General features: G+C 39.0%; 1 protein-coding gene across 16 annotated transcripts in view; it reads left to right on the forward strand.

The window, feature by feature from the left end:
• Nucleotides 1–24524, forward strand: part of ADD1 (adducin 1) — a 62777-nt gene that overhangs the window by 13667 nt on the left and 24586 nt on the right. For all 16 annotated transcript variants that reach the window (XM_032687123.1, XM_032687112.1, XM_032687114.1 and 13 more), the window contains exons 2-6: nucleotides 17434–17646; nucleotides 18882–19044; nucleotides 20154–20305; nucleotides 23450–23530; nucleotides 23951–24100. In XM_032687123.1, coding sequence (XP_032543014.1) covers nucleotides 17452–17646; nucleotides 18882–19044; nucleotides 20154–20305; nucleotides 23450–23530; nucleotides 23951–24100 — 741 coding nt within the window. In that variant the 5' untranslated portion in view covers nucleotides 17434–17451. The remainder of the gene's footprint in view (nucleotides 1–17433; nucleotides 17647–18881; nucleotides 19045–20153; nucleotides 20306–23449; nucleotides 23531–23950; nucleotides 24101–24524) is intronic.

Consider the following 24524-nt stretch of genomic DNA (forward strand, 5'->3'; position numbering starts at 1 on the left):
AGATCTGGTTGCAGGTTTGGATTGGGGGCTGTTTCCAAGTTCCCTGCCCTGATCTGTTTGCAGCTCAGAGTGTGGCCACACAGACAGCTGTGTAGGCTCAGCCCTCTGGCCACACAGTGTGGGGAGAGCTGTCAAGGAACAGTTTGAAAATAATACTGTGCTCTGGAGAAAGCATGATAGACTGCGTGGAAACAAAGACTTAAAGGGTAGATGTTTCTACATGTAAAATATTACTGTTGTAGAAACAACTACCACAGTACAGCTTTAATGCAGGTAATTATTGTTTCCATTTCACACAGTTGTTTTGCCCATCCCCTTGGAGAGCTGCTTACCAGCTTCTAAGGTTTTGTTGAGATCAGTTGGACTTTGTGTGGGCAGAAACTGCTGGCCTGTATCCAGCTGCCTGCTGTTTGGGAAATCGCTTTAAAAGCTGGGTTTAGGATTCTGGCTTTGAATACCACGTGCTTGTCACTGTGTTTTACAATTTCTGATGCCAGTAGTCTTTCAATGCACTTGAAAGAACTGCACACACCTATTTTGCCAATAAAACAGTGGCAGTTGGATTTCTAGAAAGATTTCATTTTATAGCTTGAGTCAGGAATGGAAGTACTTAGTGCAATGGAATTATTCAGGATCCTTGTCCGACCCCCAACTGATTTGACACATCTATGTATCCTTGATGTTCATTATTTTAGTTTAAATTTCTGTTTCTGGGATTATAAGCCCCACACTGGCTGGGTGTGATTTTTGGAACACAGTGGGGAAAGGTCTCTGGTTACTAGTAGGCAAACATGAACAGGTGTACTGGTACTGTGTATTTAGAAGTTTTCTAGGTATTGGTAGTTGTAAGGTTGAAAGATGGGAGTATATTTGAACAAAAACGAATATTAAAAGTGATATTATAGTCAGTGGAGTTGTTTTTAGACAATCAGTAATAAGACAGATATGTAGAAACACTGGTGTTTTTTCTATTAATCTTCAAATGTTTGTCAACTAAAATAATCCTTGCCTAGGGATGTTAATCTTTATACTGAACACCATCCATCCGTAATCTGAAAGTGTGGGTGTGTTTAGAACAGGAGCCTTTCATGTTTTACACTGGTACTTGAATTCAGTAAGTGCAGAATGCCCAGAAGCACAACTTCAGTTTTGTTCTTTTGGCTTTAATAATGATTTTACATCAGTTTTGTAGAACATTAAAGCTATGCAATACTGTTGTGACCTTTGGATACTTTGGTGTGCATGTCTGACTTCAGGCGCTGTTTGGGGATGAACCTTGAGGGAAGACTGTGTGCTTGGGGCTGGTGCTCTCAAAGCTGTGTGTGTGGAAGAGCAGGAGGGAAAGCTGATGTTCATCCCCCAGGGTTTGGAATCATGGCTGAAATCAGACCCAAAATGTAAATGCATCCAGCTTGACCTCTTCAGGGAAGGCAGCCTTTGTGATGGGCTGACTTTGCACCAGCAGAGCACGAGTTGTTCTGTCATTTAACTGGATTGTGGTGTGCAAGGCTCTACAGCCACTCTAGTAATTGAGTAAGTATGGAGCTGAGTTAGTCCTTGTCCTCCTGCAATGCAAACAGAATCATTATGCCATGGCTGGTGCATGTCCTTTTGTGTTTTGTGCATGCTGCTTTATTCTGTTCAGTCTTTAATTGAATAGCACTAAGAGACTACAAAGGTCCTGGTTAAGAAATAAAGAAATAGGTCTAGTAGAAAGTGGGAGTGTGGCTGTGATTGCTGAAATGTTAAAGTTTGGTTTGTGATTCTGGAAGTGACTTCACCAAAGTGGCCATTACACACTGTTTAACACATGGTTTGCAGTGACTGAAGAAACTGGACTACTGCATTTCTCCCCAGAGATAATTCTGAAACCCTGTAGAGCAAAGTAAATAACATCTTTCTAACACTGTCAGGTGGAAACGATGAGAAACTGAGCTGGAAGAGAAGTTCTGTGTTTGTGTGATGGTAATTTATGCAGCCATGTCCAGTTGGGTAAGACTTGCCTGACAGGGGAGGCAGCACGATCAGGAAGGTGGTTTTCTCCTGCTGTTTCATCTGTGTGTGGGTGTCCCTGCCCCTTGAGGTTTATCCAGAAGTAGGAAACTGCATAATTTTGGGCTGGGGAGCACATTCACACTTGCTTGTGAAAAAGAAAAGCAGAGATGAGCTGCTCCTAAAATAGAGTTCATGGGGGTTTCTTGACATACTATTTCCTAATATGGAACGAACAACGATCTAATGTGGGAAAATGAGATCCAGTAACACTTTTATCCCTAGTTGATATGTTTTAATCTGTAGATTTAAGTTGTCAGGAGCATTCTGAGAGTTGGAAAAGAGAATGCTCCTGACTTTGGGAGCTGTGTAACAGCATGAATTTTGTCTTACTGTCACTTTTAAGACTTCCATGAAGACAGTGCTAATATCTTTTATATAGGGCATGTGTTTTAAACACTCTCCAGAAATTTTCAGTGGGTACAAAACACTTTGTCTTCATCTACCTGAAGGACTTACAAATGCCTGATTAACCACCATATGAAGTGGTTTTTTGAATTTGAATAAGCCTGGCTTCCCTCTGTCCCCCATCAAAACTGGGAAGTGCTATAGAAGAATCAGGGGGATGCCACCTAGAAAAGGCCAAGCTGAACATGAAGGAGAAATTAATGAAAAATTCAACACTTCTACTGCCTCATCTGCCCAGTTCAAGTCTACTTGAAATCTCCAGCCTTCATATTAACCTCTACCTCATTAATGCACTTTGATTCACTGTCTTCTAGCTTGAACTGGTAACACACCCATCAACAATGTTTGTGCTGCTTATGTATCAAACTTGCTGGTTCCAGCACACTCCCTAATCGCTGGAGCAATTTCTGACTTACTTGGATACTCTGCCAGAAAAAAAATGGTTGGATTCATGCATCTATTCATGAATATTCAGGTTAGTCCCATCTTAAAAATCTGACCCAACCAGTCTCATAATAATGGAGGATTTTTTTTCTTGTGAGGCATATGCTGTAGAATCTCCAAAGTTATAGGCGTATCAGTCATGACTTCATCAAGAAACTTCACCTTGTGGCTCTGTTACTAAGTGGTGGCTCACTCTGTTACTTAGTCTCTTCATCCTTCTTTTTTGCGCTTTCATAATCTTTTGGAGCTGCTACACTAATTCTTTGAAACTTAACATTTCCTGAAAAGCATAAAGAAGTTAATGTAATTCTCAAATTTGATTATAGGAGGTTATTACATAATTTTGCATGGCAACGAATGCTGCCAGAACATACTTAAGATTTATGATGTCCTTGTCTAACAAATCCATCAACAAAATGGGATATTGTATAAAAAAGACAGTTTAGTCTACCTCTGATTCAAGTAAAAATTGTATCATGGAGTATAACATCTTTAAAAAAAAAAGAGGGGGGGTAAGTCAAATTCTCTGAAAACTAATTATTGCTGTTGATGGATAGGCAAGTTACTTCTGTTTTTTTCCCAGACTGTACCTCAGAGGAGAAGCAGAGAACAGCACAAGAAGAGTTAATGAAAGGGATGCCTTAGCAAAACAAAATTAGATATCATTTATATGATATAACATTAGTGACAGTGTTCCTTATTGTAATATGTAAGGAACATACTAATACCTTATTTCACCCTGGAAAGCAAAACTGATGTGCTTATGCACTTTTAATTCACCTTTGTTTGAATAAGAATGCCTTGTCTTCAAATTAGGATGTGTAAGGGCTGTTATTAAGGCTTAATAAATTCTGGTGAATGAAGAAGTTGAACTAGAGTGTATCAGTTTTGCAGTCCTTTCTCCAGACTCCTTCGTAAATCCCACAATCAGAGTAAACTGAAAAGCAGAATCTGACAATTCATGTGCTTGGTTTTTAGGGTTTCAGCTTGTAAGTAGATTTTCTTGATTAAAAAAAAAAAAAAACAAAAACAAACAAACAAACACCAAAAAAATCCAAAAACTTCATGTTTATTTATTTAACTGCAACAAGTCTAGACTCCACATTTAGATGTCTTGTGGGTAAAACCCCTACAGAATCATTTCCTACTCCCCTCTTTAAACATTCAAGTTTCAGCTTCGTAAGGAGCAGTAATAGTAAATGGAATTTTTTTCCTTGAGGTACGGTCCTTTTCATACTAGAGCTGAGATAAACAAGCTGAGCCTTGGTGTCCATGTTCCTGTGTGTCCACAGGCAGCTTGGAGGGATTCTGGGCGCGGCACCTTCACTGTTACTGCTCTGTGGGGTTGGTGCACTCAGAGTTCTGTTGTGGAGTTGTCCTTTACAGTCTGTTGTAAGGTCTGTGGCTGATTTGAACCCTGGGAATACAGTGCTTTTAAATTTGCCCTACCATTGTCAATGCAATTGTATTTAAAACTGGAATGACCTGGTTTGGTGTTTTTGTATCTGATCCATTTAAGAATTTATCCTAGGATGTCTTCTGTTCTGGAGGGTAGTAACTAAATAAGTCAACAGATTCTTCATACCAGGTTAAGGGATTTTTTCCAGCATGTAACCTAAATTAACTTTTAAAAAACCCAACCAAACCTATAAAATATCTCTCATGCTTGCATAAAGTGAAATTGTAGCTTTAACAAGTCAGAGGCAACGTTTTTACTGTTTATGTGTAACTGAGGAAAAGAGTCTACTTTTTTTCTCCCCTGTAAATAAATAGAGATACTAAGTGTCCTCCAGCTGTTCTGGAAGAAGTTATTGTTGCAGAGTAGTTCAAAGGGTTAAATTGCATTGTTCTGTTCATTGCCAACTCGCTTCAGGAATCTCCTCCCTCGCTATTCAATCTACATGGAAATAACTGGATCCTGGCCAAAATGGGGCCACTTTGCCTGTGCACTGCTACATTGAGTTGATCCTTTATGCGTCACAATACTGATATTTCAGATGTGAATACTTAGTTACTGAAACTTTTTGCATTTTTAAAGGATCGGGGAAGTATCTATGTTCCTGTTGAAAAATGAGTTTTAATTTCTTCTGTCATTTGTAGGAGCTTTTGTTAGTCACAGCACATTTTGAAGGCTTCAACAGTGGTTAGCATTAAAAGTTATTTTACATTTTAAACTTAAGTTTTTCATTTTTTTGTATCTGATAGAATTAGGTGTATGTGTGGGATCTGTTTTTTCCCAGACACTGATCTAGTATGATCTTTTTGAAAAACCCTACAAACATTTTAATAAAATTAGATGTTCACGTCTAATTTTAAAATGTCCAGTGTCCTTTATTTAAAAGAAGGGGAATGCTGGATAGGTACTACCATCAGAAAATACTACTTATAAAACCTTTTGGGTAAAGTGAAACAATGTTACTGTGGTCCGGTTGCATAGTGGAGGGGTCTTGTTCATTTTGCCTGTTTTGCTGGCCTTGAGGTCAATAGAAAATCTTGAGGGAAGAAGAAAGGTTTTCTTTCCTCCTGTCACTGCATCTACAGCAGGATGTGTGTGACTTCACTTTAGACAACTTGCAGCCCACACCGTGTCCTGCCTCCAAAGGAGCTCTGGAGTTTTCTGCCTTCTGGGTAAAGCTGCTTGTGAACTCCACAGTTCTCCTGTGAGGCTGCAGCCTCCCCACTGCTGTGGGGAAGAGCCTGTGCTGGGTGCTCTCCCTGTTGAACTGCTGTGTCAGAAACACCCCCAGGTTTACAGTGGACATGGTAAAACCTTGTCCTCGGTCACAGGTCCTGACCTAGTTCTCATTAGTGTCTGAAGCCACTGGTGCAGCCACTGCACGTCTCCCTGAAGTTGCTGTTCTGTGAAGCAGCGGAAGGCTCTTCTCTGGTAAGTGCAGGTGGCTTTCCTTCTGGGGACTGCGTGGAGTACTCTTAAGGAATTTGGGCACTTCTGTGGCTTTAAGTGTGTTGTTTCCTAGGAAAATCTGATTTCAAGTGTGTGTATATGGAAATTATGGACATTTTCTTACCTGATTAATTACACTGGCAAAGCAAACATCTAATTTTGCTTTGGTACACTAGTGGCTCTTTGTTTCACAAACTGGTATGTGCGTTTGTGTTTTTCACAAATCCAGTCTCGGAATTAAAAGTCTAGCAGCTTTTATAACTTCAGTTTAAGGCCAGTGTTCATTTTTGGGTCAGACATGCTGATCAGTATGTCTCAAGCTTTCTAAATACTTGTTGGATCAAGCTGGGGCCCTGCCCTTGGAAAGCTGGTGATCTGATTTGACCTGTGTTCAAAAATCTCAGGGCACTGGCTTATTAGCATGTTTGGTGTGAGGCTTGGGAAGTGCATGTGGGTTCACAGAAACCTAAAAATAAGCAGTATTTGGGTTAAACCTCTTTATTTGTATGGACTCGTGACCCTGATGGCAAAAATAAATGTCCATGCATTTTCTGGTGCTGCTGCCACCATCCATGAATATTAATAGTGGGAAAATATTTGAATTTTACATTGGCCTCAGATGCTTTCTACACAATTAGAGGATGAAAGTGAAAATTAGTGACTTGACTCATTCTCGTGCAGTTCTGCGTAGCCCGAGTAGCTGAGTCTCTGTGACATCGGGGTGAAATTTAATGTCACAGTAAAGCAGGCAGGAAAAACACTTGGCACCAATGTCTTCTGTTCAACAAATTGTCGATAAGGCGTAGAGTGACTCCTTCTCTAGTGCAACCCTTTTTATTCCACAGGCTGTTAAACTTAACTTGAAAAAAACATTAACCCCTGAGCAAGTTGGTTTCTGTGGAGTAAACTGCTGAATGCAGCAAAGCCAGGGAGACAGGCTGAGGGGTTTGGGAACTTCAGTAATTGTCGTGACTGAAATTTCTCGGGTGGGGTACACCTGATTCATTCAGGAGTTTGCACTTCATGCTGCCAAAGATCATTAAAAAATAGTAAGAGTCCTACCTGTTCTGACAGAAAATTTGTCCTGATTGCGGGTCTGATCAGTTTGACCTGAGCATAGGAGAAGGATCAAGGAGGATTTTTGGTTCTGTCTGTTAGTCTGTCATTCAGTCTTCAGCTGTCACCAACATACCAGCAGAGAAAAATGCTTTTAAAAAAAAAGTAAGGTACTGGAAGACTAGAGGTGCTCTGGAAGCTGCAAAAAACATGAACATATTGTACAGGTGGAACTTATTTTTCACAAAGCCTGAGAAGGAAGGGCAGACTCATAGATTCGAGAGGCAGACGGGCCTCTGATCTCAGTGCAGACAGGTAGTACTGGAAGTACTCTGAAACTTGGGTTAGAACTTGTGTTTTATGAAGATTTTCAAAGCAAAGTTGTGGACTCAGTATTGTATGTACATGGTGGGGAAACTTCCAGCTCTGTTCAAGGGCAAATGTGTCTGTTATTCACTCCCAAGTTTTAAGTGTCTCCATACTTTGGTTAGCAGGACTGAAAGGCTCTGTCACCTCTATGACCAGTTAATCTTTCTGGTTCATTGAATATATCAAGCTGCTGATCCCTACTCTCCAGAAGCCCTTCCTTGAACTCTGGTATTTCATGTCTGTTACTGAAGTGTGCTCATGAAAACCAGAAATAATATTCTAGTATTTTTTTTTCAAAGTTAAAGAAGGTAATTTTTATACTTGTGTGTTGTTTATTTGTTTTTTAGTTTATTTTACTATTACAGTAGACCACCTGGCCACAGCATAACCTTTGTGATTCCTACAGAGTGATCTATGACAGCTTCTAAATTCACTTTTAATTTTGCCATTTCAGCACTGAGTAATTCTGGCTTAATTTTTGTCTTCATTTGTACTCCTTTGCATTAGCTGTGTTAAAATGAGTTTTCTGATATTACACTATTATTAAGTAAAAACCAGAGGATTAAGTGAGAAGCTTATTTGAATTGGGAGTCAGATTTCTGACATAAAATTGCAGGCAAATCAGCTTCAGTGGGATGTGGCAGTGTAATTATGAGGACTCATTTGGGGGATTCTTTAAGTTGAGATTCAACATGCAGATTTTAATCTCAATGTTGGAGTGACTTCAACAGATAAAATAAACAGATAAACAGATAAAATAAATTTATCTGAAAACCATGATACTGCTCTGAACCCTAACACTGAAGCCCAAGTTTTTGACTGAACTGTAAAGAGTTGTTTCTGGGGCTCACAGACACTGAAGTAGTGGAAAGGAAAAGTGTCTCCACTGCCATTACCACCTGTGACCATCAGTGCTTCTCTGGTGGAAACAGTGGAAAAATATATGATAGCTTGCAGAATTCATGCTTGCACACTGTACCTGGAGAAATGCAAAAGGCACTGGTGAAAATCCTCTTTTGTCATTTGCATGCAAATGTTCTGATATATTTGTGAAGCTTTTAGGGTTTCAGCAGAAAAGCTTAAGGTGTCTGTGGTTTTAGATACTTATGCAGAGAGTTTCTTTCTGTTATATGAACAGAGTAACATTTTGTGTTACAATTTCTGTTATCACTTTCCCTAATCTTTCATGAATTTATGTACTGAACGCCTCCAGAAGTGCTGTATGAGAAGTGTATGGAAAAAGTACAGTAAGTTACTAAGTCAAAGAAGTGAAAGCAAAGTAATTTTGGTGTTGAAACTGTTAGTCTTTCTCAAATTCTTAGAGGATAGAAATGGCTGTTCTGTTGTTTGTTGTGTAAACTGCTTAGCAGGAAAACTGGAGAAGGAAAGGATTTGAAGAGGAAAAGTGAATTTAAAAGGCTAGGACTGGGAAGAAACCAGGGACCTGGTCAATAGGAGACATGAGTTAACGGTTTCAAGAGGGTTTTTTAATCTCTTTTTAAAACTTAATTTTAATACTATTCCTCGTCCCATTTTTTAGATTGGGATTCCTTACCATTTTTAATTAGCTTGGAATGAGCTGTTTGTTGGAAGTTTGATCTTTCCAACATAAATTAATAAATCATGTTAGAGAGGGTTAAACATGACAATGGTCCCAATGATGAGCGTGGGCTGCAGCTGTACCTTGCAGTGAGGGGAGGGATATAGCACAGTGTGCTGGCCTGTTCCTCCTCGTGCGTCATTCTCAGCTTCCTGCAGAGTCCAGTCTCTGGGATACAATGCTTTTCCAGGTCAGGGAGGAGAGGTGAATGATTACTGTTTCTAAAAGTTTGAAACTCTTGGCCCTTTAAATCCTTTATTACAAGGAGGGAAGTAACCTCTCTGTATCTGAGCTTCTAATGTAGTTTTAATGCTGACTTCTCTCCTCCTCTGTTTGCAAGGACTGAATTATGTATTCTGAGCCATAGATATTGAAACTTCTGCAGAATTTAGACAGATATATTTAACAATATCCCAGCTGAAGCTGCCCACCTAAATTCTGGCATAAATTTTAGGTGGGTTTATGCTATGTTAGAACCATACAACATAGAACAGCCCAGATTAAAAAGGTTCTTGAAATATCAACTGAGCCAGCCTGTTGTGGGAAAGGGAGCCTACCTGGGATTATCTAACACCCTGCTCGGTTGTGTCTTGAAAACCTCCCGCTGATGGGAATTCCACCATTTTCCTGGGGAGGTTGTTCCAGTGATTGATTGTTCTCAGTGTAAAAGAGTTCTTTCCTATATCAAGATGAAACCTCTCCTGGTGCATTTTTACACCTGTTGCCCCTTGTCCTCTCCATGTGGCTCCTTGTGAGGAGAGAGCCTCCATCCTCTTTGCAGTCACCCTTTAAATACTGGAAAAGTGTGATGAGCCCCCACCCAAGCATTCTCTTCTCCAGGGAGAAAGGACTTAACTCCTTTAGCCTTTGGCAGGTTCTACAGTCTTTGATCATCTTCATGGATCTCATTCTGACTCCTTCCAGTCAGTCTGTCTTTTTTTGAGCTGTGGAGACCAGAACTGGGCACAGTACTCCAGGTGTGGCCTGACAAGCACTTGGTAGATTGGGATGGTCACATCTCCCATCTCTGCTAGTGGTGCCCCTGTGGTGCATCCCAGCATCCCATTTGCCTTCATTGCTGCAGCAGCTTCACTGCTGACTCCTGTTGTCCACTGGGACCCCCAGGTCCCCTTCAGCAAGGGATCCCAGCCTGTCCCAGCCTCTTTGGTGTTGTCACTGCTGCAGGACCTTGCACTTGTCTCTGTTAAACTCCACACTGTTCTTGCCAGCTCACTGTTCCAGCCTGTCCTGGTCTGAGTGATGGCTTTCCCTGCTGGCACGTCCACCTCACCACCCAGGGTGGTGTCATCAGCAAACCTGGTGGTGGTACTCTCAGTCCCATTATCCAGATTATTTGTGGTGATGTCAAACCCACTGTCATTTTCTGGGGGTGCCCCACTTGTGACAGGCTGCCAGCCTGAGCTAAAACCATTGATCAGCCCCCCCTCTGAGTGCACCCCGGGCCGGTTTCCTGCCCCTTTTGCAGGCCACCCATCCAGTCACTATGTTGCTGGTTTGTCCAGGAGAAGGCTGTGGGAAACAATGTCAAATACTTTGCTGAAGAGTTGTTAAACAGTATCTGCTACTCTCCCCTCATTAACGGAAAATGTCATTTTGTTGCAGGTGATCAGGCTGGTCTGGCACGATTTGCCTGCTGTGAGTCTACTCTGGCTTTAACAGTCACCTGCTGTGTTTGGCTTTGGTAAAGCTGGACAGCAATTACATTGGTTTACAACCTGATGTAGTTACATGGTGGCTCCTTAAGCGTTCTCTTAACACAGCAGCCTAGAAAGCCTAGGTTTTTTTCTGAAGCCTTGAGACACTCACAGCCCACTGTGCTGGGTCTCTTATTTCAGTGTTTTAGAGAAGGTGAAAATAGGAAAAAATTGCTTGCAGAGTCTATGTATTTCAAGTAGACTTGATCTATTTTTTTTCCTTGTTTTCTAACACAGTTTGTTTCTTGAACTGTTGTTATAGACACTAAAGCTTGATATTACAAATATAAAGTGCAATACTTTTGTTCAGATAAACTTATTGTTGGTATTCTCTAAATTTCAGAGTCCAGTGTTTTGCAGCATCTCTCTTAATGGTGCCTGCATTCAGTACAAGATAAATAACTGTTCTTGTTCGTGGAATAGTCTTTTCCTGTTTGAAAACAAAGAGCAAAGGAAATTCTGAAGATGAGAAGCTGGGAACATTTGCTCAAAAATAATATAATTGTTCATGATAATAAGTACACTGTCTAGTAAGTAGTAGAGTCATGATTTACTTTCTTTATTCTTAGACTTCCGAAGATAATGCCAGCTTTTCCTTTTAAAAGTTCAGTAGGAAACATTTGAAATGGCAAGAACAAATCCAGTGTCATTGGTGCCGAAATGCTCTCACTGGTGATGATGGCAATTGTAGTGCAAGTCATAAATAATTTCCCTATTGCCAAGTTATATTAATTTTTTAAGGAGAATGTTTGGTAAATGTTATTTTAAAGTAAAGGAAAATTGGAAAAAATACAGAAAGGATCAGAACATTGAGTGAAGTGCTAACGGTGTAAACTTATACATTTTTTTGCGGACACCAAGTGATAATGAAACCTTATTTCTGCAGAGGGATGTTCTGCTTCCTTGCCATCTCCCCACCAACTCAATTTTCACACTAGCTCGATCTGTTTGCAGCAGCTCACTTACCTCTTGGGTTTCTTGCTGCCCCACCCCAATGCTGCCCGACCCTTTCCCTTCCTCTTCCTCCCTCCTGTCACCTCATGACTTCCCCATGCAGTAATTTCAGCTCTGTAGCTTTCTGCAGTCCCCTGATTCTCCTTCCCAGGCCATAAAATTACTCTTTTTCAGTTTTTTCCCCTGTCCTGTTCTGTTTGCATCCAAAACAGAGCTCTCTCTTCCCTCCCACTACCATCACACTGCTTGACTTGTCACTTGCAGGAGATTTTTAGGTAACTTCTACTCCTCAAAGACTGTTGCTTGCACAACAGGAAAGAAAACAAGTTATTTTGGTTTGCTACCTCCTCGTCCCTTCCCCAGTAACTTCTTGTCAAATCTGTTTTCACCTCTGTTAGGCTAAGTGGCGTAGTTGTGGTGTGAGAGGAGATAACTTGTTGAAAGAACTGTCAGAAAAAGAGTGAATACAAAGCAAATCACTATATTGTTGTCAGAATAGGTCTCAAAAGCGACCTGTTCTGGAATGGTGTGTCCTGATCTTTGTTGCTGGTGACTGGGATTGTATCAGCAATTGAGAATTTTGCTGCTCACTTACTTTGCAAATTTGACACAAGGTGTTTTACTCCCATGTTATTTTGTACAGAGAAACTCTAGGCTACCAGGAAGAGAGCAGATTTTGTTTTTTGTGGTTGGATTGTTTTTGTTTTTGTTGTTTTTTTGTTGTTGTTGTTTTTTGTTCTTCTCTGAAATTACTTGATTTTGTAGGGTTTTGATCAGATAACACTCCTGAACTTAAAAAAAACCCAAAACTGTTCATCATCATGGCTGGGCTTCGCGAACGAAGATTTGGGAGCCCAAAACTTTAGTGTGTTTTTTTTTTTTCTTTTTTACACATGCTGTCTTGTGAATTAGCACTGTATTTTAAATTTTGTAGAAGTCTCTTAGGTTCCCTTGTCACAACCTTCTTCCTGCGTCTCAGGGTGTATTTGTATTCTGACTTGGCCTCAGAATTAAAGCTGTGTTGGTGTGGAGAGCTGTGCTCAGTCCTTCAGTGGCAGGGAGCCTTTAGGTCAAATTCCATTGACTGCAGCCCTAGTAAAAAACAATTTCCTCAGGGTGTGGAGGAGCAAAAAATAACCCATTACAACTTATTACAAAACAAAGCCAACCTTTAAATGATTGCAAAACTTTGTTTTCTTCAAGAAACGTAGTTAGCTGATCCCTGCTGGTGGACATGTTGTGAGACATTTTACATCTTCCCAATGTTCACATAATATTCAGTGATGATGGTTCAGTGAGAAACACTGAACCTATAGAGGCAGAAGTACTTAAATCTGTCCCAACATCCATCTATCAAAATGAGTTTAATATTAAAGTTTTGAGTATGTTTATTAACTACAAAAAAATCCCAGCCCAAATCCAAATGCTTTTAAAAATATATAATTTTTTAGGTTTAAGGGTGGGGGTTTTATGTGCCCTTAAGTTATTGTAGATTCTTATTGGGTGTTATTCACTGTTTTACCTGTTTAAATTTCTTTGACTACGTGTGCATCATCTGAATACTGAGAAATGCAAGTTGTTTTAAAAAATTGAGATTTTTCTTCTGTTCTAAAACTTTATTCTTTTTTTTTTAACTTTTAACTGTGACATCACTCAGTAATATTCCTCTTAATGAAACTGTTGGATTAGAAGAGTATGGGGAAGAAGGGCATTTTGAATGATGAAAGTAACGTGAAATATTAATACCAATTTCAGAATCTTTTCTTGTAAACAGCGCTCAGTCTCTGTAGATGAGCTCTACATTTTGTAAAGCTGTTTTCCTGAATGTATTTCACAAACAACCTGTTTATAGCACTTGCTCACCCATCCACATCCCCCGTGTGAGAAATACATTGTATTCTGGGGCACATGGTGTGACTCTTGGGGATGGTCCTGTGGAGGGCCGGGAGTTGGACTCGATGATCCTTGTGGATCCCTTCCAGCTCAGGTGTTCTGTGGCTCTGTGAGTTGGCTGGTGGCTCTCTGACGTGCTGGTCCATTGCCCACCACAGTGTTTGTGTTGCACACTTATTAGCTGAATGGATGTCTTTGCTTCTCTTACTGTAAGGCACTGTTTGGGTTTTGTCACAGATGTTTATTTTTCTTTGCTCCCCATAGTAGTAGATGCTCTTCCCTCTGTCTGTGTTTGACAATAACTGCTTCTGACAGAAGGGTTTTTTGTGCACTTAGGTTTTCCAGCCACAGCTTTTTCAGTTAAGGGTGTGGCTTTTTCTGACACAGTTGCATTAGAACTGGCTCTCACATAAAACCCCTTATCATGGCAGAAAGTCCTTTGGCATTGCAGCTTATCTTGCGTGGGGGCTGCAGTGCACTACCTCAGAAAGAAACTGTCTGTACTGGAGTGCTGTGGGTGTGAAGACAGTCTGAATTTCTTTTTCTTTTTTTTTTTCCTACCTTGGCAGCCTGTTGTGATTTTCAGCGTGACCTTCCAGTTTGTTGAGCCATTGGCTGTTCCCCAGCGTGTGTTCAGCTTCACTGTTCAGATTCCTTTTATTTATTTATCGGTATCCAGATTACTGAAGCTCTTACTGGAGAGTTCATCATGCCTTACTCCCAAAAGGTTTTTCAAGGAAACTCATAAATAAATTTCAGTGGCTTGTGCAAAATGTTGTCAAGCACATCTGCTTCTAATTCAGAAGTCAATACCTTTAACATGTGTACCTGACAGCCGTTAAAATGAACAATTACTGATATAGTTATGTTAAAACAGTTAATTACTAGATGCCATTAATTTTGGGTAGCTGCAAAACTGAGGTATGAAACTGATATTTAACCTCAGATATAAAATGATCACTTAATGTTAAACATTGCAGTGGCAATAATTACACATGAAAATCGTAGTGGTGAAGCAGTAATAGCTTCCCAGGACCTTCCTGAATGCCATCTTATACTTGAATGGGGGAGTAATGCAACTTTGGCAAGATACTGTGATCCCACTTTAATGTTGCCTCTTAGGGACCAGCTTCTTTCCAGTGTGAGTAAGAAACAGTGAGGTGATTATGTGTGTCATTCATTTGGAAATAGCTCTTGGTACTCCGAAAGTAAGATGGAATTAGTGTAAATAATTAAATGCAAGACTGTGTTTGCAGGCTTGTGTACAGTTTAATTTAAATAAGACTGTGCATACACATATTCAACATGACAAACATAGGCTGAAGATCGAATGCCTCAGCAGGCAGGAGAGGGCTGTTGTTCTCTGCTGGTGCTGAGCTTGAACTTCATAGTTTTCTAATACTTGGTTTTAAAGTAAAGGCACATTTGGAGCTCTGCTCAGCAGAACACAGGATAAATTCTGAACTACTTGAGTGGTTCAGTTTGTTTTTATTTGTGGTCTTGCTCTTGTATTTGTTCCTAAACTCCCTGATTTTTTGTGATAAGCAGAAACTGGTGAAGCTGTTACTGTAAGAGAATAAGACATGTTTGGATCTGCAAACTGTCATTTTTCAACAAAACCCTGGATGCAGAGGTGTTAGTATGTGTGGCAGAGCTCAGAAGAGGGGTTGTAAAGTGTTAATGGGCCTTTGAAAGTGTTTTTGAGGTAGGAAATGGCAGATGGTGCAGGCTGGAGGTTGTGAGGAGGAAGAGAAATTAGAAGGGGTGTGTTAGGCATCTGAAGCTGCCAAAGAAGAGGTGTCTGCTTTGCTATAACTTCACTTGCTTAAAAGGTTTTCCTTGTGGATAAAAGCATTTTTGCTTCTTGCTATAACCCTGTATTTCTTCCTGGGTGAAGGAAAGCTAGTAATTAAAAAATAAAGATGTGTATATGAGCCTACTTTAGAGAAAAAAAAAGTGATCAACCATGACCTTTAAAGCCTAAACTTTAAAATTAAGTACTTTAAACTGTGCAGAGGTGTCTTTGTGTGTTTATTTAGTAACTCAGTGGGTGGAAATCACTGAGCATTTAAACGAGTGTCTTAAGTGCTCACATAGATTATCATAGTAGTATCCTCTTCTGCAGAGTCAAGGAAAATACGTTTATTTTGTTCACTGTGTTCAACTGTCTCAATTCAGTGGTTTGTTCATTCTGAAATAAGAAACAAGTTGAATTTTGAAACTTATTTTGTTATGTAAGAATTAAAGAGGACGAGATCTCCTAAATCTGCAGTTAAAAAATCGAGAAATTAGGCAATTTTCTTCATTGCCATGGATTTGTTTCAAAATAATATATGTAAACTTGCCTTTTTTTGTGTGCATCCACATCAGAAATGGTTTTAGCTAATAAATATGGAAATAAATTACTAAGCCAATTAAAATCCACAAGCAAATACAGTTTAAGACAAGTCCCTAAGAAAAATCTAAAAATAGCAGAAGAATAGACATGTGTATGAAAACTTACTAGTTATAACATGTAGAAGATTAATTTTTATTTAAGTTATATACATCTTTCCTGCTGCATAGCAAAAAGAATTACAATGGCTTGATAATATCAACACATTTTAATGGTACTAATCCTTGCAAAACTCCAGATGTGTAACAAAATTGACTGTTTAAATTGGGCTTCTCCTTACTGTGTGAACCCCAGATCAAAATCAGTGTTATTGAAATTAGTCTTAGTTTCACCTTCCTGGGACAGGGAGCTAGATTCCTCTATTTTGTTCTCTTTATTTAGTCTCCCACCTCTAGGAAAAGACCTGCTAGCTTTTCTCAGCTCATTTTCTTAATGAAGTTGCTAAATGTTATGATGGCAAGTGGTTTCAAGCTTGCTTATTTTGTGTATAAAGTAAATAATTGCAGTTTGATGAACTAGCAAGCCATTCAGAGTTAAATATTCCTATTGCAGCTCAGTGAAATAGAGTTTGTGTTAGTGACATTTGTTTAGTCATGTACAATACACAAAGAAAACCAAACTGTACTGCAAAAGCTTATTTTTAATTTGATATGTCAGATGACCAGGAATTGGAGGTTTGAGTCTCAAAGTGTTGCAAGGGTGGCTTTATTGAACTGGTTGCTTGTCAGTGGAAGGCTTCAAAAAAATCTAAAAAGGATTTTGGAATGAAGGCTGTAATACTGTGCCCAGAAAAGTGGGATAATGTTACACAAAGGGATTCTTGTGAGTGGAAGAAGGAGGTGTGTATGAGCAATACCAGCTGAGCTCTCAGCCTCTCTAGTAGATACACACAGCTACTGACTAGAACACGTGAAACTGAAACGAACCTGGCCAAGGGTGGGGACTGTGTGTGTCTCTGCTTTCCACGTTCCAAAAGCCACATGCTAATGCAGTGATGTGCATGTTGTTGAATGGTCCTAAAATAAATGTAAAAAGCAATGCCCCGGGTTGCAAAGTCAGTATTTCTGCGTTTGTCTCCAGAAACGTGTTCCCAGTCTGAGCATGTTTCGGTGGGGTTGACTTTCCGTATTAATGAACATGTGTAACATCCTAATTTCTATAATTACTCAAATTCTGATTTCTGCAGTATTATTTTTATGTCTTCTTTAACTTTTTAAGAAAAAAAAACCCAAATAAGCAAAAAAGCCCCAAAACTACTGAGTTTAGACCTCATGTGTCTTGAGCTTCTGTCATTGTCTCTGAGAAGATTTGAAGGACTTCCTCTCTTCTGAAAATCAGGCTGTTTAGACAACTTAAAGAGCTGGAGATAGTTTAAATGGGAGCTTTTGCATTAGTTTTGTGTTGCATATGGAGCATATTTGACTTCTCCTAAATATTAGCCTCCTTGTCCAACCTTATGTATTAAAGCCTTTTTTCCTAGTCTAGAATATTTCTGTCCAATTGCACAGACAATTTGTGTTTGGGAAGCCATGCTAATTTTAAGTGGATTTGAACTGTTACTCTTAAACAAGAAACACATATGTAGTTCTAAAATCAAGGAAGTAAGGAAATAATTATTCCTTTTTTCTGTCCCTCTTCGTAGGTACCTTAAAACTGTGCTATGAATGGTGATTCTGGTGTGGGGGTGGTGACTTCACCACCTCCAACAACAGCCCCTCACAAAGAGAGGTATTTTGATCGAGTTGATGAAAATAATCCAGAATATTTGAGAGAGAGAAATATGGCACCTGACCTTCGCCAGGATTTTAACATGATGGAACAGAAGAAGAGAGTCTCCATGATTCTTCAAAGCCCAGTAAGAAAAGAAAATGCTCCATCTTTAAAGTGATAAATTTAATGTCTCTATTTATATATCAGAACGGTATTGGAGAATTTTGTGGTAAATTAGATCCATTTGTTCTTTTCTCTAGTTGGCTTTTCCTGATTTTTTTCCTCATGCTGTCTGGTTGAATTTTTTCTATCTACTCATAAAGCAGCTCCTCAGTCTTGCTTTCAGAATTCTCTGTATAATTATCAACATTTTTTTGTATTTTCTTTCTAGTCCTCGTAAGACATTTTTTCACTTATTTTCATGTATTCATTTAAATGTTTAAATGTATCAGTTTTTAAGAATAGCTTATACAAGGCAGGTCTGTCCTGTACTTGGTTTTTCATGTGTGATTCAGACATACGCGATATTTTTATATATCCCTTTCTGAAAAGGTGCACAATAATGAACTACGAAAGACTGACATTTAATATTGAAGATGTTCCCTTGGGGAGAAAGTACACCAAACAAAATTTCTCTCATAACATTTGTTCATTTTGTAATAACCGGTGGGTGACTTTAGATACAAAACATTTCATGACATAACTTCATTCAGAATAGGGATGTAGTGGTAAATTTACAGGGTTTTTTGTTTTAAGTCAACTCATTTTACTGATGAAAATAATAATAACTCACTTAAAAATTATAATCATTTAATGGTATGTACTTCTCCTTCTGTGCAAATCCCAGTGTTCTTGTCAAAAGCAGGATTTGTCAGCAGTAGTAAAAAAATCTTGTTTTCTTGCCTTTAGAGATAAACTAAAAAAAAAAAATCGAGAAAAAACAACCAGGACAAATGTAAACAACCCCTTGTTCAAACATGTTTGAAAACTTCAATGGCCATTGCTTTCTGTGTTCCTGAATGCCTTCTTGGCAATCAGTTCCCTGTGAGCCATGCTGACAAATTTCCTTTTCTTTTCCTTTCATGTTTTGTGTTCAAGCTGATTGTACATTCTTCTCCTTCCAGAAATTCGTATTAGTAGGTTGAATGAGTTTTGGTGTTATTTGAAGAGAGAATGCTGGAATTTCCATTAAAGAAAAAACCCCAAGTGACTCATATAATTGGAGCCTCCAGAGAGCAACGTTTTCAAGTTACAGTCTGTACCCAGTAACTCTGCCCTGAGGTGTAGGATGGTTCCATCTCAGTGCTAAAAAAAAAGCTGTGTATGAAAGGTTGAAGTTCATTTCAACATGCATTACAACATACAATGTCTTGTTGCTAGGCCTTCTGTGAAGAACTGGAATCCATGATCCAGGAACAGTTTAAGAAAGGGAAGAACCCAACAGGTTTATTGGCATTACAGCAGATTGCGGATTTCATGACGACGCACGTACCAAATGTTTACCCTGCAGCACCTCAGGGCGGGATGGCTGCGCTGAACATGAGTGAGTGCACCTCCAGCCAGCAGAGCTGAATTGCTTTTTCTTTTTTTTTTTTTTCATTTTAAATAAAAAGTACTGTGAAGTTCAAATGCTATCCTGTTCTGCTCACAGGAACATTGCAAACATGAAATGAATTGATTAGTTTCTAAATGCCACAGTGGTATGCGATGTGATTCATGTATATAATTTATATCAAAAGCTATTTGAAGTATCTTAATTGAAAATTAAGCCTGATAAGTCAGTGCTACTAAAAAATTTAAAGATTTAAATATTGCTAATTACCGCATGGTTTGTCTGCAGGAAAATAAAATGCTCATTAGTAGTCTGGTAACAGTGAAGGTCTTTAGAAACTAATTATTTTTGCCATTGAAATACTGTTTGCAGCTTTCTCCTGTGAAGTGAAGCTTTAGACAAGAAACATCAGCAAGCAAAACAAAGAAGGAAAACAAAACCCAGAATGTGCGAATGCATGTACACACAGGTTTTGTGTTCAGATAACATAAATCCTTGCCTGTGCTCCAAAATAAATCTTTAGTTTAGACTGTAGTGTGGCCTGGTTCTGCTTTATCACAGTTACTTTTAACCACATTTCTAATTGCACTGTGACTAGAACTACAGTATTTGTATTTACCATAATCTTCCTCTCTCTAGCTCGTACTTAATTTTTCCTAATTAAGTGAACCTGTGTGCATCTTTTTAGATGTGTAATTCTCCTTGTTAGGAATACTGAATCATGTATCTCACGAAGTGGAATATTTGGGGTCACATTTTTCTGTTAACAATGAAGATGTATTTTACAAACAATCATTAGTTTGAGAGAGGAAAAAAATATTTTGCTGAGGAATGCATTGTCACCTTAGCACTAATTAATAGAGGGAAGGAGATGAATGCTGTGTCTGCCAAAGCTGAATAACCCTCCCCAAGACTGTCATTATATTTGTGTAATATAAATTATTATGTGATAGTAATGAAAATTTGTTATTGATTTCTTAGCTTAATATGCTGATATAAACTAGTAAGAACAACTACTCTAATAGTGGGGCATGTTGTTAAGTTTGAACTGATGCTGAATGCAACCCCTCTTGTGCTTTTTTACCCCTTCTGCTTTCCAGGTCTTGGCATGGTAACACCAGTGAATGATCTGAGAGGGTCGGATTCCATCGCTTATGAAAAAGGGGAGAAGTTGTTACGATGTAAATTGGCAGCTTTCTACAGATTAGCAGATCTCTTTGGCTGGTCTCAGCTTATTTACAATCATATAACAGTGAGTATTGAATCAACAGATAACTGAACCAATTGTTTTCACATACAAGAGAAGTGCTTCCCTCCCCTGTCATTTTCTCTTTGTGTGTAAGAGGAGCAAAGTGGCATTGAAAGCAGCATAATAGTGAAGAGACTTCTCATTGCATCTCAAGAGTAAGAGCTGGAACAGCTTGGATGTCAGCTACCACAGCCTACATAGAGTCTTGAGAGAGTGTACATGAAACTTCTTATGATGAAGTTAAGATTCCTGAAAGACTCAGGCTTTTAGTATCTTAAATGCTTTAAATAATTGTATGTACTATTCTGCAAGGTGACTTCTTAGTTTTCTTGCTTTTCTTGCAAAGTACTAAGCTATCTTAGTCATTCAGTGGAGTTTTATAATTCAAGGTACCAACCTTTTTGAAAAAGAAGCCGTAGTATTTCTGAACATGAGTGAGATACTTAGCTTAATGCAACGTGCCAGCAATTTTCCTTGTGACTGAATAATCATTGGCATCTGTAAAAATAATGACAAGGAGGTCAAATCAAGGAGGTTTTTTATGCCAGTGGAATGATCAACATGAGACTCATGAGTAAAGTCACAGCTGTGGTGTGCAGCCCAGTCAATTGTTGTCCTAACAGAGCTGAATTGTTTGGTTTTTTCTACATAGTGGAGGTTGTCCTTTATGTATTATCAGTTCTACTTGCAGTCAAAATGAAACATGATAATCTTATTACTGCTTTTTGAGATTTCAAAGCATATTATTTGTGAACAGATGAAGCTGATAAATGATACATGTAGGCACAGGATCAAGGCAGTGTTGGTGAGATCATTTGGTTCCTTTTGTAAGGGAACATATACAACATAATGGTTCTTGTAAACAACTCTGTGCCACCCACGGATTTTTCATACGTGACAGGAGAATAGATTTTGTAGAAGGGACATTAATGCAGTGAAAAGATTACCAGGCAAGCAGGTTTGGAGATGGCTTTCTACTGTAAAGTTCAACCCTGGGAATGTTTGTGTGTTCAGATAAAAAGACAAATGTAGTGAAGAGCACCATGCCTGGGGAAGGGGTTGAGGCCAGGGCATGTGACTCGAGTTTGCTTTCTCTGGGGAGGAGCACAAGGAAGATGCCAGTTGAGGTGGAAGACAGTCAAAGTACTTGCTTGGAATGTGAGATTCTGAAAGTGGTTTAGACAGTTTTGAATGGCAGAGGTCCTGGAAAGCTCTTGGTTTGTCAGCATCCAGTCTCAAGTCATAGTTCTCTTGGCTTTTACAAACTCCTCCAGTCAACAGCATTCTGAAAGGTGACTGATAGATATAATTTATCTTCAGAAGCTGATATGGAACAAGATTATTATATTTACAAAACAGTCTTGTTTGTGTACCCATGCATTAAGCAGTTCTAAGACACTCCTTTGGAATGTGGTGAACGCCTACCACTTTATGCAGAGCTGGAGTTTGACTCCAGGTTTTCATTTTCAGTGAATGCTCTAATTACTGGATGATTGCATTCAAGCTAAAAGCTGCCAGTGCACTTCTGAATTAAAAGATACAACAACCTTCTGTGAGGGTCATAAGCCTGTGTGTTGGAGGAGAAAGGAATTGTGAGGATGTGAGAGTGTATGCCAATATGGGCATATCGGGGAGGTGGGTGGAGTATCACTGCTTTTCTGGATCACTGTCAGTCACTGGCAGTTGCTGTGTGTGGAATTGTTCAGACCGGTGCAGTCCTGATGCAGAAGCAGAATTACAGAGCATCAAGAGCTTTCATGTCGAGTATAATAATGTGGAGTAAACTCGAGTACCTCCAGGGTTTTCATGTCAAGTACAATAATGTAGAGTAAACTTGGGTGCCTCCAGGGTCAGGCAGAATTTGAGATAACAGGTTTACAGAAGATACACATCATTCACCAGGTCTTGGTTTGCTTTGAGGCCGTGAGCTGTTTATTGGATCTAATCCTGAAACAAGGTGGTTTATGAGTCTTGTTGCTTGTTTGTCATGCATTTGAGCTTTCTTATTAGCTCTTAGGGCGCTTCAAATAATTACTGTTCTTTGTCTTGCATAAGTAAGAGATTTTCTAGATCATTTACAATTCGGTAATGAAGAACTATTTTGGTGATTTATAAAGGTGCAGTTTAACTTCACTGGTTCAGTTTAAGGTTCTTATGCTGTAGCATGTTCCCAACTGGTTGTAAAGGAAACTAGGTCTGTACTGGGAGCTTTTGAATGACTGATCAACTACTTATTTTAGAATTGTTTTTCCCTGCAGTATAATTATATCAAAGTATATATGAATTTAATTTTGCAAATAGTAGAAGACGTGGGGTAGTAGCAGCATAAAGTAGCTGTATGTCAGGAAAATGCAAAACTCATAAATAACTTCTAATTTAAAAAACCCAAACAACAAACAAACAAAAAACCCAAAACCATAACACAAACCACCCAAACCCAAAAGCTGGGTTGACTCACAGTGAAGTAGGGAGTTGTCTCACATGTCTAGTAAAACATATGAAGCCTTTTAATTCTCCATTGAGAGACACCTGTCCTGTACTTTTCAGTTTAGAGACTTTTAAGGGATGTATCCCGAGACGTGAATGGTTTGAAGCCAAAATTATTTTGTATTATAAACTCCCGATTGTGTGAATGAGACAGGAGAACAAAAACACAAATGAAGGTTGGGATGCTTGGTAGAAAATCTGCGAGTACTGCTGTACTACTCACAGGTGTCTCACAGGAACCAGCATCAATGATGAAACCCTGCTCAGCATCAAGACGTTTTAGATCTGTGGGCCAAATTCTGGTTTTTTCTCACATGCTTTGATTTCATACCTTATGTCGTACTAGGGTAGAAATACAGTTTAGTGTAAACTCATTCTACTAAACAAAGTAACTTTTTTCACCATTTCTCCCAGTATTGTTTCTTTTATCCATAGTAGGTGAGTTGTCACCTATCACAGACTAAAAGGGTTTACCAAATTCCACCAACCTGAAGGACTCTGGCGTGTACCTGCCATCTGGTTTTGTTCAACATGAGTCATATTGCATATGTTTCAGGCATACTTGTCCGTTCCATACTCAGGAAGTGAGAGTGGTTTGGGGCCTTCTTGTATGCTTTAGTAAAATATTTTTAGTAACTCTTACTCTGGTTTCATCCTTAGGCCAGAGTAAATTCTGAGCAAGAGCACTTCCTCATTGTACCTTTTGGACTCCTCTATAGTGAAGTCACTGCATCTAGTCTGGTAAGCAATTAGTAATTTTCATAGCTGTAAAATATTCATATATGTATAAATATATATGTCTGTCTATATATCACTGTTGAAATTCTATCCTAGAGAATATTTTACTCCTGTGTAACATATTTTAAATAGTTTTATTGAACGTGGTTCTAGTGCAGCTGAGGTATCTCAGAGATTTCTTTGCCCATGTTCACCACCAGGTGTCCTCCCATTGATCTGCCCTGTAAAGAGCCAGGACATTTGGACTGTGAATCATCTCATACCCTTGAAAGCTGCTGGCTGTTGGGTCAGCCTTGTCTGAAATCAGGCATTTCAGACATAGATGTTGACTTATGGTTTTAGAGCTCCAGCAGTAGATGCTGAATTAAATCAGATTTTTGTGAGTATTGATTCATTCCTGTAAATAATTCTTTTCATTCCCAGGTTAAAATCAATATTCAAGGAGATGTAGTTGATCGTGGAAGCACTAACTTGGGAGTAAACCAAGCTGGTTTTACCTTGCACTCTGCAATTTATGCAGCTCGACCCGATGTCAAATGCATCGTCCATATCCATACGCCAGCAGGGGCAGCGGTAAGCACCTCCTGCTTTGTCTTCAGTCCTGTTCCCCCACCTCTCCCAACTGGAAAATAGCTGAGTCCCCTTAATCATAGATTTACTTCCTTTCTGAAGAGCGGAAAGCCTTTAAGTCTGTCTTCAAATATGTGGTTCTGTTTGAATCAGTCAGATCCTCCTTGCTTGCAGGTTATTTGTTTAACCTGAGTGCTTAGACAGTAAATTGAGCTCTATGATTGGAAAATATGTATTTCATATGTGTGTCCTTTACCACAAAAGACCAGATCTTTTGACAGTGAGTCATAAAAACTTTAGCATATTTTGTTGGTTTTGTAAAGCACAGTTTATCAAGGTTTTCTGAAATATTTGAAACTTTTCCAATATCTCTCATTGAAGTAATTAGTTACAAATCAATTCTGCCTCTTTGGAATGTTTTGAGAGA

Source organism: Chiroxiphia lanceolata, chromosome 4 (genome assembly GCF_009829145.1).
Source record: "Chiroxiphia lanceolata isolate bChiLan1 chromosome 4, bChiLan1.pri, whole genome shotgun sequence".
NCBI lineage: Eukaryota > Metazoa > Chordata > Aves > Passeriformes > Pipridae > Chiroxiphia > Chiroxiphia lanceolata.